Source organism: Drosophila obscura, unplaced genomic scaffold, assembly GCF_018151105.1.
Source record: "Drosophila obscura isolate BZ-5 IFL unplaced genomic scaffold, ASM1815110v1 contig_30, whole genome shotgun sequence".
In the NCBI taxonomy this organism is placed as follows: Eukaryota; Metazoa; Arthropoda; class Insecta; order Diptera; family Drosophilidae; genus Drosophila; species Drosophila obscura.
Genome location: NW_024542818.1, coordinates 163,803 through 177,552, shown reverse-complemented (window position 1 = coordinate 177,552; position 13,750 = coordinate 163,803). Strand labels below are relative to the sequence as shown.

At 45.0% G+C, this 13,750-nt stretch overlaps 1 protein-coding gene across 14 annotated transcripts in view; it reads left to right on the top strand.

The window, feature by feature from the left end:
- LOC111080318 overlaps positions 1–13,750 on the top strand; it is an 87,651-nt gene that overhangs the window by 8,655 nt on the left and 65,246 nt on the right. For all 14 annotated transcript variants that reach the window (XM_022375872.2, XM_022375871.2, XM_022375874.2 and 11 more), the window contains 2 exons: positions 38–289; positions 377–506. In XM_022375872.2, coding sequence (XP_022231564.2) covers positions 38–289; positions 377–506 — 382 coding nt within the window. The remainder of the gene's footprint in view (positions 1–37; positions 290–376; positions 507–13,750) is intronic.

Below are 13,750 nucleotides of genomic sequence, written 5' to 3'. Positions count from 1 at the left end.
AATATGCCACTAAATCTTTACCTATCTCTCTCTGTAGTTTCTCCAACTCGCGTTGCGCCTCTTGCATTGGCGAATCGGCTCGTGCCCAATGGTTCCGCCATTCGGATGGCTGGCGTTCGGGCAGCTCGACAATTGGCTCTGGTTCGGGCCATGGCATGATGTCCCAGCAGATGCCAGGCACTGGGGGACACAAGCGTTCGCCCTGGGACTCGTTGCCATCGCTGCGTCAGGACAGCAGCCTGAACGATTCGGGCTACAAGAGTGCACGTGCCGATTCCCTAGAGCAACGGTGGGTGTTCTCTTTGAGTTCTCCCCTAAGCTCAAACAATATTTTTAAATTTAATACCATTAATTTATCATTAATTGTGCATTCTAGGGCCGAGTTTATACGTCAGGATAGTCTGCGATCGGAGTATTTGAGCGATCGCGAGTCACGCTATGGAATTGTACAACAGGCTTCGATTGAGAGCACCGATTCGAGGATGTGCTATTTAACATCATCAGAGGTGAGTGTTCTACACACGATTCTATTGGTGTAACTATAAGTGTGAGAGGCAACCGAGGTACGCTGCTGCATGCCCCTTGTATACGAGTGTTTTGATTAAACTCTCACCAGAAATGTAATTTCCCTTGCTTTGAGAATGCAATTTCTTTTGCAAAATGCTGAACATTCGTCATAAGTCCCCGATGCTGGCTATGGGCGGGAGGCTCCACCCTTCAATCTGTGCTTTTTATACATAGAGAGAGGGAGAGAGAGAGAGAGCGAGAGGCGACAAGGGAATTGGGTCAACAGCATCAGAGCTAGCAGTAATAGCAGCAGCAGCAGCAGCAGCAGCAAGAACTCCTCTATCTGCAACTGTTAACAGAGGAGCCCCTGTTAGATCTGAATGTAAAAATATATATACACATATATGTATGTATAGTATGTAGTATATATATCCTATACGTATATAAGTGCGAGTGTATAAATATATTCAAAGCCGAAAAAACGTAAGATGGGAAAGTCAACTGGCGCATTTGTCTGCAACATAAATGATATTTTTAGTTGCAGCCCCAAAGCTGACCCAGTTACACGTTGATTAAAAACAAACTGCCACACACAGCAGAGCACAACCCCTACCCCACTCTAGTATCCAGTATCCCCCCAGTATCTGTAGGCAGGCAGAGGCAGCATCCCTCGTACATTCCTAAGCAAACAACTGAATGATGGGGAGGGGAAAAAGCAAAACTTTCTCTTTTTGTAAACCAAAATCCCTTGCTTAGCCAGAGATTCATTCGATGATGAAGAGTCCCTCAGAATCAAGATGATAATGATGATGATGATGATGCGTTGTTGCATGCAAAAGGTGGGGCGTGGCAAATGGCAAATGGCGAGAGTATCCTATGCATATGCATATTAATTGCATACTTGAGAAATCTTGTCTTGTTAATGCCAAATTTATATATCGCCTTGACACTAATGAGCCGCAGCCGCAGCCTCCGCATTCTTCTTCGTATCTCTGGGAGTCCGAGTGCGACTCTCACAGGGAGAGAGAGAGAGAGAGATGGAGAGACCGAGAGAGAGTGATGGAGTCGCTCACTCGCTCACTTGTTAATTGTAATGGACTTCGTTCCATTGTTACACTGACACATAAACCATAAAAAGCCCCAACAAAGACTCACTCTCTCTCTCTCTCTTTGGCTCTCTCTGTCTCTTCTCTGTAATGGTGTAAAAACTCTCTACCATCCCAGTCGGCTTTTCCAGCTCTCTTGCGGCGGCGCATGCGCTTTAAGCTTCTCAGCCTCTCCACAGCCGCTTCGGCAAATGCATTTCCAGGCTTCCAGCTGCGAAAGCTTCGGATTCGGGTGCTGCTGCCGCCACTGCTGACTGCTGCCTGCTGCTGTCTGCTGCTGCTTCTGTTTCGTGCCTCTGCTGCTGCCACTGCCACTGCTTCTGCCTGCTTCTGTTTCTGTTTCTATGCTTGTGGATTCAGCTTCGGCTTCGTCTGCGCTGCGCTCCGCTCCGCTTGCCACCGCTGTGTGTGTCATTGCTGCGCTGCTGTCTCTGTGTTGCTAGTGTTGCGCCAACTTTTGCTCTGTCGTTTTATAATCAACTCGAAATTTCATGTGCCTCGTCGAGTGACGACTGTGTGTGTTTGTATGTGTGTGTGTGTGTGTGCGTAGCGTGTGCGTATGCCCCATCCACACACGTGTGTGTGTTGTGTGTGTTCGTGCCAGATTTGCAACTTACGAAAATATTGCAATAAATAAAGTTTCAGTCAGTGGGAAAACTTGCTACCTCCTGCAAAAAAAATAAAAGAGAAACAGAGGAGCAGAGGAACTGCAGCAGCAAGAAGTTTCCCAACGAACCCGCAGCCGCATCCTGCCGACCCACCCCCGGCGCACACCCGCCTCACAGGAGGCAGGCAACAATGAAAAATTGTGTATAAAAAATTGTTTTAAAATTCAGCCAGGCCAGCCACCGAGGAGCAGACGGGAGCCAGCTACCCACAGAGCGGCGGCAGGAGCAGCAGCAGCAGCGGCAGTAACTGCAATTTTCTCTCTCTGCTCCGTGTAACTCTATGCATGTGTGTGTGTGTGTGTGTATGTGTGACGCTCAAAAGTATGCAATGTGTGGAAAAATTCGCTTTATTGCTATTTTGTAGAACGTGAAAGACAGCATCAGAAGCCGCAACAGCAAGCATTCCCAGCACCAGCAGCAGCAGCAGCAGCAGCTCTGGGAGCCACAAACAACAACATTAATTTGTAGCAGCAAGAGAAACATACAAAAACAACAACGAAAATAACAACAAGAAGAGCCAGAGGCACGTTAAGCAAGTAAATGTCCATAAAAATGGCCCAAAAACAAACAGGAAATCCCCCCCTTTTCTTGTGTGTGTGTGTGTGTGTGTGTCAAGCTGCGATTAAACGCTTTGTTAATCCTCCCATAAGACCCGCTTCAAGCAGTTTCCCCACTCCCCACAAAATGCCTACGCACACAGTGCGTATGCGTAATGTTGTTGAATGCCACAAGCAACAAAAAAGCCAAAACAACATGGCGTATGCGTGATATGCGAAACAAATCTTTCAATTATAGAAAAACTAAGGGAAAACCCAGAAACAAATAAAAAAAAAAATAAAAAATAAACCCAGAATAGTGGAAAATGCGATTAAGAGGAAACCACGTTTTCTTTTGCCTCCCATGCGTGTGTGTGTGTGTGTGTGTGTCTCAGAGAAAGTGTCTCTTGTGTTTGTTTGTGTGAGTGTGCGTAGATGTTGTGTTTTGATAAGCCACACAGCCAGACAAGTTTTGTATTCCAGCAGCAGTTGCAGCAGCAGCGTCGCTTCTATGGCTGCCTGACCCCAAAGAGGGTAAACCATTGATAAATAAAAATGATGATAATGATGATAGATGAATTTTTAAACTAAATATACAGGCAAAAGAGGTAGAGTGCCATCGTAGCTACTCTAACTCTAAGCTGCCAATTGAAGGCTTTTGCCATTAGGCTGCCATTTGGCTCACCCTAGTCAGTGTTCACTGTATTCGGCTGTGCCCTGTGTGAGCAAACAAGTCGAGTGCCCAGAGTGCCAAGAGTGCTGGACAGTGTTTAAATAATGTAAATCGCCCTGCTGCATTAACATGCCGCTGAAAGCTTTGTGAAAGCTTTTCTGTTAAGTAACACTTTGCCACAGGAGTTTGTTGAAGAGCAGAGCGTATGGCGGCCAGGCGATTTAAAAGCTTTGCGCTGTTCACAGGATGTGGCAATGTGGAAATGAGACAAAAGGCGGCTGTTAAGCTCCTTACGAGCCATCATTCCATCACCGCACCCCCACCCCCCCTGTAATGGGAGAGTCTTGTACGTACGAACTGTGTGTGTGTGGACATTGTGTGTGTGTGTGTTTCCCCTTTTAATTGTGTGCATTTTTGATACAAATTGGGCAGGCAGAGCGCATGGACTCATCGACATGGACACCCCATGAACCCTCGTTATATGCACGAAAATAGGCAAAAATCTGTAAGGGGGGTGGGGGAACGAAAATTGAATGGCAGAAAATACTCGCACATAGTTTCACTGGCCAAACAATTTCTGCTGATAATATAATTTGACTAAACTGTCATCCACTCATTGTGTGTGTGCATTCCACGATGTGCTAACTTTTTCTGACACTTTGGCAGGCAAAACTTTTCTCCTCCCTTTTTTTTTTTTTTTTTTTTCTTTAGCGCTTACATTTTTTTTTCCAGTTGAATGGAAAACTTTTTGTACGTTGCTCTGCTGCTGGGTCGGGAGGGACGGCGGGTATGCCCCTATTGATTACAACTTTTGCATTTCGAATTCAAACTCAATTGGCTTAATGAGCTTGCATAATTTAAGTACTTTAAATATTTACAATATTGACATTCAAGAGGATGGATGCTGTTCCAGGAGAATGGCGTCCGTCCGCTTTGGGGTCCATTCGAATGATCAATCAAATTGATTAATTACCGGCCCACAAGCACAAGGGAGGGCAGGGATATGGTAGGGGAAAGGCAAAAAAAAAAAAAAAAAAAACAAAAAACATTAAACACATTTTAAATGCGTGGCAAGACATTAATTTATGCGACTTTGTGGTTTTCCCCCCAACTGACACCAAAAGGGAGCCCAAAAGAAAAATAAAAAAAATGAAAGATGGCAAAGGAATAACAAAGTAAGAAAAGCTGACATTCATTAGGGGCTAAGAACAGGAAACGGGGGGAGATTAGCAAGGAAAAACTGTGTAAACACATAAGCCACTTTGGCCTCCATTTCCCCCTCCCCCTCCACACTCCTCCTTCTCCGTCTCTTCCATTTTTTTATCCTGTTTTGCTCATTAGCTTTATTTTCTTATCATAGATGGTTTCGGTTCCCTTTCAAAAGCCAACGGGGAATTCCCTTTTTAATTTTGTTTAATTTTCATTTTCGCACCTTTTTTTTGTTGCTCCGCTTTTCCCGCTGATATCATTAGGGCAAATTGATGAGCGCACTGCCAAAACAGCTGAGACTGAGACTGCGACTGAAACTGTGGCTGGGGCTGGGGCAAAAAACAAAAGCTGCAAACTTTTTTCGTGTGACTTCTGCTCCTCCCTCAGGTGTGTGGCAAGTGGAACGCTAAATCATTTGGCACCGAGAGCATTTCAAGCAAATTGACGCACAGCAGGGGCTAAAAAAAAAAAGGGAAAGAGACCATGATGGAAAAGGAAAAGCTGCCAGCGGACAAAAAAATGAAAAAGGTTCAACTGGAGAGATGCTCCAGACGTGGAAATTACAATTTGGCCAAAGAGGAGCAAGAGCGGCAAGAGGATCAGGATAAGGAGGAGGACGCTTGACATTCCATTGACATTTCAATAAGTGAAGAAACTAATTTTTGTATTACAAGCTTCTCTCCAGCAAAAAGTTTTCCTTTTACAAATTATGGAAAAGGGGGCGGTGGGGGCAAAAAGCGGAGGCTAAGAAAAACTGCAATATTAATTTGCAGCGAGTGCATTAAGATTGGAGTGGGTCACAGGAGGAGATGGATGCCCCCCCAGCAGCAGTAGGGGAGGACTAGGACTCAGACACAGGCTTGGAATCGTACTTGGAGGGCGGTCGGGGGGTGGCTGAAGGTCTGCTGCTGTCAGCGAAAGTTGGACGTTGGACAGTTGGCCAAAGTATTTGACACAAGAATAACAGTTTTCTTATTTGCCGCTGACCAACGAACTGAGTTCTTTTCCATCACCCCCCTGCGCCGCTTCGAGCTATTTCTCCTTCAGTTTTAGTCTCTCAGTTTTTATTCTTTTTTTGCCACGTATTTCTAGTCCAAAGTTTTTGGAACTAAGTTTCCATTTTCTGCTTCTGCGGATAGTTGGACAGCTTTGATACTCTGGCGCAAAGGCAGGGAAGGCGAGGAACTGTCATCAGAACTTTGCTCCCGACTTGGCAGCCAGAGGGAAACATATGAGATCGTATGGGACTTGAATTTATCTTGATGGGAATGGATGGGAATTCGGGTTACTTTCTCTGGTTATAGATGGAACTTACAACAGAAGACAGAAACCTAGACAATTAATTAATCACGCTCCCGAGTTGATCCCGAGCTATGATTATTCTCATTAACAACAAAAATACCCAAAAGGAATGTGATTTAAATTGAGTGACGTTTATGGGTAGACTTTAAAACTGCATACCCAATCGAAGTGCAACTTCATTCGTCAGTATTATGAGTGCTGGATGTGGCAGAAAAATGGTTTTAATTACACACGCGAGTATGACTAGAATGCCATAGAAACGGATCCATGTATGAATAGTTTCAGGCTAAAATTCAGAGCACCTACCATGCATACATCCCACCACATTGGTACTCGTTCGTTTCTGTCATGAAGTATACATAGGTATAAACTGCAGGCAATGCCTGGCTTCAGTGCCATTTCATTCCCTTTTTTTTTTTTTGGTATTGCTGCTGCTGCTGCTGCTGCCATCTTCTTTGCCAAATGACATTATGAAATGCTAAAAGCCTTGAGCCAAAAGTTGTCCAAGTACCAAAAGCCGCACCCGCACTGACTAAAAAAAAAATACCGAGTTCAAAGAGGGGGCGGGGCAGAAACCTATCCCACAGATATGTTAGAGCGGGAGATGAGTGTGCGAGGGGAGGAAGGGCGGAGAGAGGGATATGGCGATGCTGCCTTGAATTCATTTTCATTTTTCGATAATTCTTTTGGCTGCTGCTGTTGCTGCCCCCTTTCTGCTGCAAATGTGGCAGTGGTCGACACATGGCCAAGAGCTGAGGGAGTGTCCCCCTTTTTTTGTGTGTGGGTGTTTTTTTCGTTGTTGTTTTTGCTTGCGGTGGCCAAAAGCTGATTCCGAGAGCAGGCTTATGAAATTTAAGCGCATTTCCCCAGAGGCATACCCAGCGACGGATGAATGGTTTAAAGTTTACCGCACAGAACTAGTGCCTTATTATACTTCCTAGTGCCTCATTAATTGTCCATGGATACACCTTGGATATACAGGGAGTGCGAGGGAGACAGTGAGAGAAAGCTACTTTGGAGCATAATTTAGAGCCTTTCAAGGACTTGGTGAACGATGCACTCGACGCCTGACTGCCGCCTGGGCTCCTTTGAAAGGGATTTAAAAACACTTACACAACTTTTCACTCTCCTCCAGGACTCTTAAGCACCCAACAGAAGTTTCAAGCCTTGAAAATGAGAGAAAAATAAATGTAAACTTGCCTCCAAGTGCTTCAGCAAAAGGAGTTTTCCCTGTCTCTGTCTCTGTCTCTGTCGCTGCCTCTGTCCCTGACGAAGCGCTGTCTTTCTCTTTAATGTTTGCTTTTCCCGTGATTTGCAAATTATACGAAAAAACAACAAACGAAATATGTGTACGTACTCGTACATTATTTTTGGGGTCTGAATTCATTTCAATTTCAGAACGAACAAACCCCTCAACAAAACCACGTAAGATGATATCCAACAGAAAAGTTAAAAAGAAACATCAATGAACAATTGGGGAGGCAGGATGAGGGTTACCTGGGTGAAGCAGACAGGATATATGGCACACTCCACACACACACTCCTGCTGGAGGCAGAAGCACAAGTCTCACTCTCAAGTGGAAATCAAGTTAACCGAATAAAAAGCCGCTTCCTGGCAGCCATTTGCCCTGTGTTTCGGCAGGTTCCATTCCTTTCCCTTCCCTTTTCCTTCCTTCCCTTTTTTCCCTTTCCTCTCCTTTTTTTTATTTTTGGTTCTTGGGGTTTTTCCTGGGTTTTTCGTTGATTTCTTCCTTCCTGAAATGGCAAACGATGTCGTTTTCGTTTCGTTGCCGTTGCCGTTTGCCTTCCATGTCAAAAGATTATGCTCGCGCACTCATAAAAAATAATAAAATGTGCAAAAAACGCACAACTACTACATGGTGGGTGGGATTGGGGTTTCGGGGTGGTGGGGTTTGGTCGGGTTGTGTGGGTGGAGCTCACATGAGTGCACACATCCCTAGAACCTGCCACAGAGAACGCAGAACCTGCCACGCATTTCTTTGTGTGTAACATGTAAATGTCGTTTTGGCATTCGCGCATTTTAAGGCTGCCAGAATCCCCCCTACCACGAACAGGTGTGACCCCAAAAAGGGGTGCAAATCTGGTGAAGGCGGCGGGTTGAAGAGTGGTTCGACCTTCTTCACCTCTCGACAGAAGCGAAGCAGTGGCATGCGGCAGCTTCGGCAGTTTCTCAGGCCTCGTTTTGGCACCTCTCTGCTCTCTGGGTTTTCCATTCCGTTCCGTACCGTTCGTTTTTCCCCCTTAATTGGCATGTGTTCAGCATTTTGTACAATTTCGCACAGTTGGCAGAAATGCCGCGCCCCTTGGTACGTGGAGCGTCGCCACTCGCGTCGTACCCCGCTCGAATTATGCCGCGAGCGGGTGTTATGGGGCTAAAGATATGAATATAATTAAATGTTACAACTACATTTTGTGCATTTTTTATAAGTAAAGCGATGTTCGCTCTGTCTCTGATTCCAAGCGGTTGGTTTTGAGGACAGGAAGGAAACGTCCTTTGAGGTGTTTATGAAAATGGCAGGAAAAGCAACGACTGGTACTGGTACTGGTGCTGGGACTGTGGCGGGGGACAGCGACAGTGATGGCATAAAGCCATCAACTAAATTGGCCCCCAAACCCAAGCCAGTAGTAGTCGCCTCCGTCGAAAACTTGAATTCCATTTAGCTGCTTAGCTTTTGCTTTGTTGCTGGCCCAACAATTAAGGACAATGACGGCGGCAGATTAGGTCCTTAAGTTGAGAAATTAAGTTGAAATTGAAATGCCCCGAGATTGAGTTAGCCCCCGAAAAAAAAGTTCTTAATGAGGGAAAGCGCACCAGCAGGCAGGGGCGACACACAAAAGCACAAAAAATAACTAAAGAAAACTCAAATAAAAACTATGGAAAATGTTCAGTGAATGTTTTCAATTCGCGCTGATTGGGCGGGTGGGGGAAAACGGAACAAAAAAAAGAAAACTTAACAAAAAAAATATAAAATTCGAGAAGATTTTGGATTTAGAGCGATTGACATCTTATATTATACGAACATTTTCTGCAAGATGTCGGAGATGATTTTTTCTTGTTTTATATCTGAAAAGGATAATTTTTATTGAAAATTCAAACTGTTCTAGAAATTAAAGTTTCTCAATGTGTCTCAATTCTCATTCGAAATGAGGTTAAGGAAACACTTTCTGCCACTTAGCTAGGCAAAAATGAAGAAACTAACTGATGCTTTAGGAACCAAATAAATTGAAAATTTCACACTCGGATTTCGGCTTCGTTTTGTGTGGCAATTAAATGTTGTCACAATTGTGGCATAGATTTTCGTTCAGCAAATTCAATTTGCATAACATTTGGTAGCTAGAAAATCAAATTGCAATTTATCTGAAATATATATTTGCATGCATGTACGTATATGTACATACATATATGAATGTATATGCATATATCTTGAATGAATAACTTATTTGTGGCATGTTCTCTCTCTCTCTCTCTCTATGTGTGTGTGTGTGTGTGTGCGTGTGTTGATTCCAATAAAATATTGATATCAATATTTATTAGCAAATAAACTAAATTCTCAATCAATTTCTTCTTGTCTTTCCTTTTCAGGTAAGCATTTTCCACAATTTTCCAATCTTTTCTGGGGTAATGTGCGGTAGTTGGTGCGGTAAGTAGAAGTAAACGATAAATATCCAATGGAAAATTCAATACAGTTTATGAGTTGGAACATGAAAATGTTGCTAATTTATAGTTTTTCGGGGGGGTCCATGCCGCAACGAACTCTCGGGGCGACACCTCAATGGGGAGCCAATAAGTAAAGTTATATAAATGTGGCAGACACTGTGTCTCTTGCTGTATGTGTGCGTGTGTGTGTGTGTGTATTGGAGAGAGAGAAAAGCGGATATCCGCATGCAAGCCATAACTCAATAAACCATTGTCCACAGCCAAAGCGAAAAGAGGAAGGACGCAACGAGAGGAAAAATGGTATAAAACAAAAGGAAAACTAAAACCAGAGCTAGGACTAGGACCAGAACTAAGGGAAGGGAAAGGAAGAGAATGGAGCAGGAGCAGGAAAAGGAGCAGCAGCATGAAGCACGGCCAGGACAGGAGAGCCAGTCAAAGATACAATCGAAATGTAGTAACTAGCAGTCTATTCGAAGGCTTCTCTCTGTCTCTCACTGCAACGAGCGAGAGAGATTAGAAGTGTAAACAAAGCCAAGGAGACAGAGAGAGAGAGAGAGAGAGAGAGAGATGGAACGAGCTCGCAAGAGGAGCAAAGAAATAAACATTAACTGTAATTTAGTGGGGCATTGTGCTTAAGCGTCCAGTCTCGGACTCTGACTCGGATTCGGATTTGGAATCGGACTAGGATTCTTTCTCCCTCTGAAATTATGGCCCCATTGTGCAGTCAGCGGCCGGCCGGCCAGCAGTCACGCCTCTCAGTGCCCAGGATAGTTTCAAGTTGCACGAAGCTGCCGGTCAAAACGCGGCAGGGAGGCAGGCAGGCAGGCAGGCAGTCAGCCTGCCTCCTATAATCGCATAGTCGTGGAGGATGGAGAGAGCCTTATGGCCAGAAGGCCCCCTGTCAGTCCAGCAATTGTTATTTGCCTGCAGAGCCAGCGGCAATGTGGCAGCGTGGCAGAGTAGTAGTAGAGGCGCCCCGCTCCAGTTACATAGACAAGTTCTCAGTTTTCGCATTGCCAACAATTAGGTGGCAGCAGCTGGAGCTGGAGCCGGACCCAAAGCTGGAGCTGGAGATTCCACAAGGCTACAGTCGCAGAAGATGCAGAGACAGAGCTGAGCCCACCAATCAAGTTCGATTAGAATTAAAAGTCAGGGATTTCTCTCAGTGTCGGCTGGGGAATGGATGGCTGATCCCAGATAGGAGTGGAGTGAAAGACCAATAGAAGGCCTGGGCATTGGGCAAATACGAGCACGAGGAGCAGCAGCAGCAGCAGCAGCAGCAAACTCAACAATAATCGACAACAATAAAAAAGGCAAAAAGAAAATTGTTGGCCAGACTAAATTGTTGGCTCTGTGGAAATGGAAAAAAAAAAGGAAAAAGGGACCGGGACCGGGACCCCTGGACTAGGAATAGGACGCGCTGTGCTTCATAGTTCCATTTCATTCCCAGCAGCAGAAATTTATCGAAATGAAATTGCGACCTTTTTATGAATATTGCATACCCAAATGAAAGACCCTCCTAACCTTTCTCCCGCCCCGCCCTCCAAACTAGACAAAGAGCCAAAGAACCAAAGAGCATTAAAAAGGTTAATCGAAAGAGCAGGCCATGCGCCCCGCAACAAAAAACAAAAATGTGGCAAGTCATATTTTGTGATTCCGCCTTTTGCGCCATCATTCAGGCCAAATTTCTAGGCAATTAGCTGGTAGAGCCAAAGGAAACAACAAGTGTTGGGCTGCATAAACCTCCCCTAAATCCCCTACGCGCTACAAAAATAAAGAGATGTAAAGTATTTACGTGTCAATCCATGTGGCAGTCGAGTAGCGACTTAAACCCCCCATTTAGGCAATTTCTAGCCAATTAGCTGGCATAACCAGGCAAAAAAAATAGTGTTGGGGGAAAAACACCTCTGAACTGCCCAGAACTTTACACGTTATACGCTACACGCTACAAATATAACGAGAGGCATGCACAGACATGCACAATCCACGTGCCAGTCGATCGAGACGCGACTTAAAACCGCCTACGGCCATAACATGGCTTTATTTGGCTTATCAAATTGTTAGGGGAACCCGAACCAGGGGCAGGCAGACCTAGGCAGACTTCCATTTCCATTACCAGGATCCAGTTTCATGAACTTTCCTCATAATTCAACACCTCCTGAACAGGGGGGGGAGGAGAGGGCGGCCCCCAAAACAACAGTAAAAACAAAATTAATAAAAATAAAACAAACCTTCACAAAAAAAAAAAAAAAGTACAACAAAAAATAACCAGAAAGGGAAAACAAAAGTCCAACGAAAACGCAAAAAAAAAAACCTTTTTCAAATTAAACTTTTGCACCCGCGTTGGCTCTCTCTCTCTCTCTCCATCTCTATCTCTCTCGCCGTTCCACTTTCTCCAGCTTTCTGTTGCTCCCGCTCTCTTCTGTGACCACTTGATGATGCGATGCCCAGTGATGCCGCCGCCCTCGGGCCAGCCGGAATCTCTGGTGTCGGCGGCACTGATACCGCCCCCGCCCGTAGACGGCTTTACGGAGGGGAATTGCAGCTAAACAATTTTCATAGCCTATCAGCGGCGGGGTGCTGCTGTTGGGCGAAAGTTGGCAACTTTTTCCTCGAGTGCAGCAACAAATTAAATTTGCGCTGGTAATTGGATTTCAAAACACTTCTCCCAGACCCACAGCGAGAGACAGAGAGAGAGAGAGAGAGAGGGGACGCGACGCGACGCAGACGTTGGGCTGTATTTAATGCCGCTAACAGCCGCAAGAGAAGCTTTTCGCAGCCCGCCCCCTCCCGCCTCAAGCCCAAATCCCCCACACAAAAGAGAAAGAGATAGAGAGAGAGAGAAAGCTGGACAGGAGGCTGTCAGTTTTTTTTTTGCTTTCGGCATTTGGCCCTCACTCACATTTCAGGCGCAGAAGAGCTTTGGCCTAGAAACTGCCAGGCCCAGAAGCAGTCCGTCCAAAGGAGCGGCGGCGTATCCCGTAAACAAAAATGAACTGACATCAAACCAAATTGAAGCGGCAATGTCAACAGTTTTTCGGGTATAATTATGAGAGGTGGTAAGGGCGAGAGTAGTGGGTGCTGCTGCTGCTGCTGCTGCTATCCCTCTGTAATAAGGGAGGAAGGTTACCATGCCACCCATAGGGCGTCCACCCATCCATCCATCCATCCATCTGGACTCGACAACCAAATTGATTTGTTTTTGTAGGTGACGGAAATTAAGCAACAAACGATGAGAGAGAGAGAGAGAGAGACAGAGAGAGAGACCGAGAGAGAGAGAGTGAGAGTCTTAAGACCGGAAATTATAAAAATGCTCAAAATGCCGATTTCCTGCGGTAACTGAATTTCATCGAACAAATTGGAATAGGATGAAGGGAATGGGCACCGGTGGATGCAGAATGCTGAGTGCTGAATAAAGAACCTCAATCTTTTATCATCTGCCATTCCATTTCATTCCATTCCATTCCATTTGTATGACTAAACATTTATTCACACCACAAATCCGGAAACAATTTTCAATATTTCCAAACCAAACCAAAAAAAAAAAAATATCATAAAAGATTGTGTTTACCTCCACTTCAATTACATTTACATGCGGTCGGTGGGGGTGGTTGAGGAGGGTCTGGGGGAAAACCCATTAAATTATCTCACCTAAAACTGCGGCGAAAGAAAATCCCAGAGAGAAAGAAAATTCATTTTTCAAATCCCAATCACAGTTATTAAATCTTGGGGCTATATGGTTATGGTTATTGTTGTGATTTGATTTTATGGTAATAGATGGTACGAAACGAACACACAGACACACAGACAGACAGACAGACAGACAGAAAGAAAGAGACAGATAGTGGCTGAAGAGACAGAGAAAGAGAGAGAGAGGGAGGAATATTGGCTGGAGAGAGGGAGAGAGAGCAAATGAATGATTGGAGCTTTTTTTGGTCGGAGAATCTAAGAGAAAGACCTTTCGCCGTGCGCTCTGTTATTGTTGTTCCGATGCTTGCCCGACATTTGCGCGCGCTCCGAAACAGAATGGGGGAAAATGCTGTGAACGAGGGGTGGGGAGGAAAAACGGT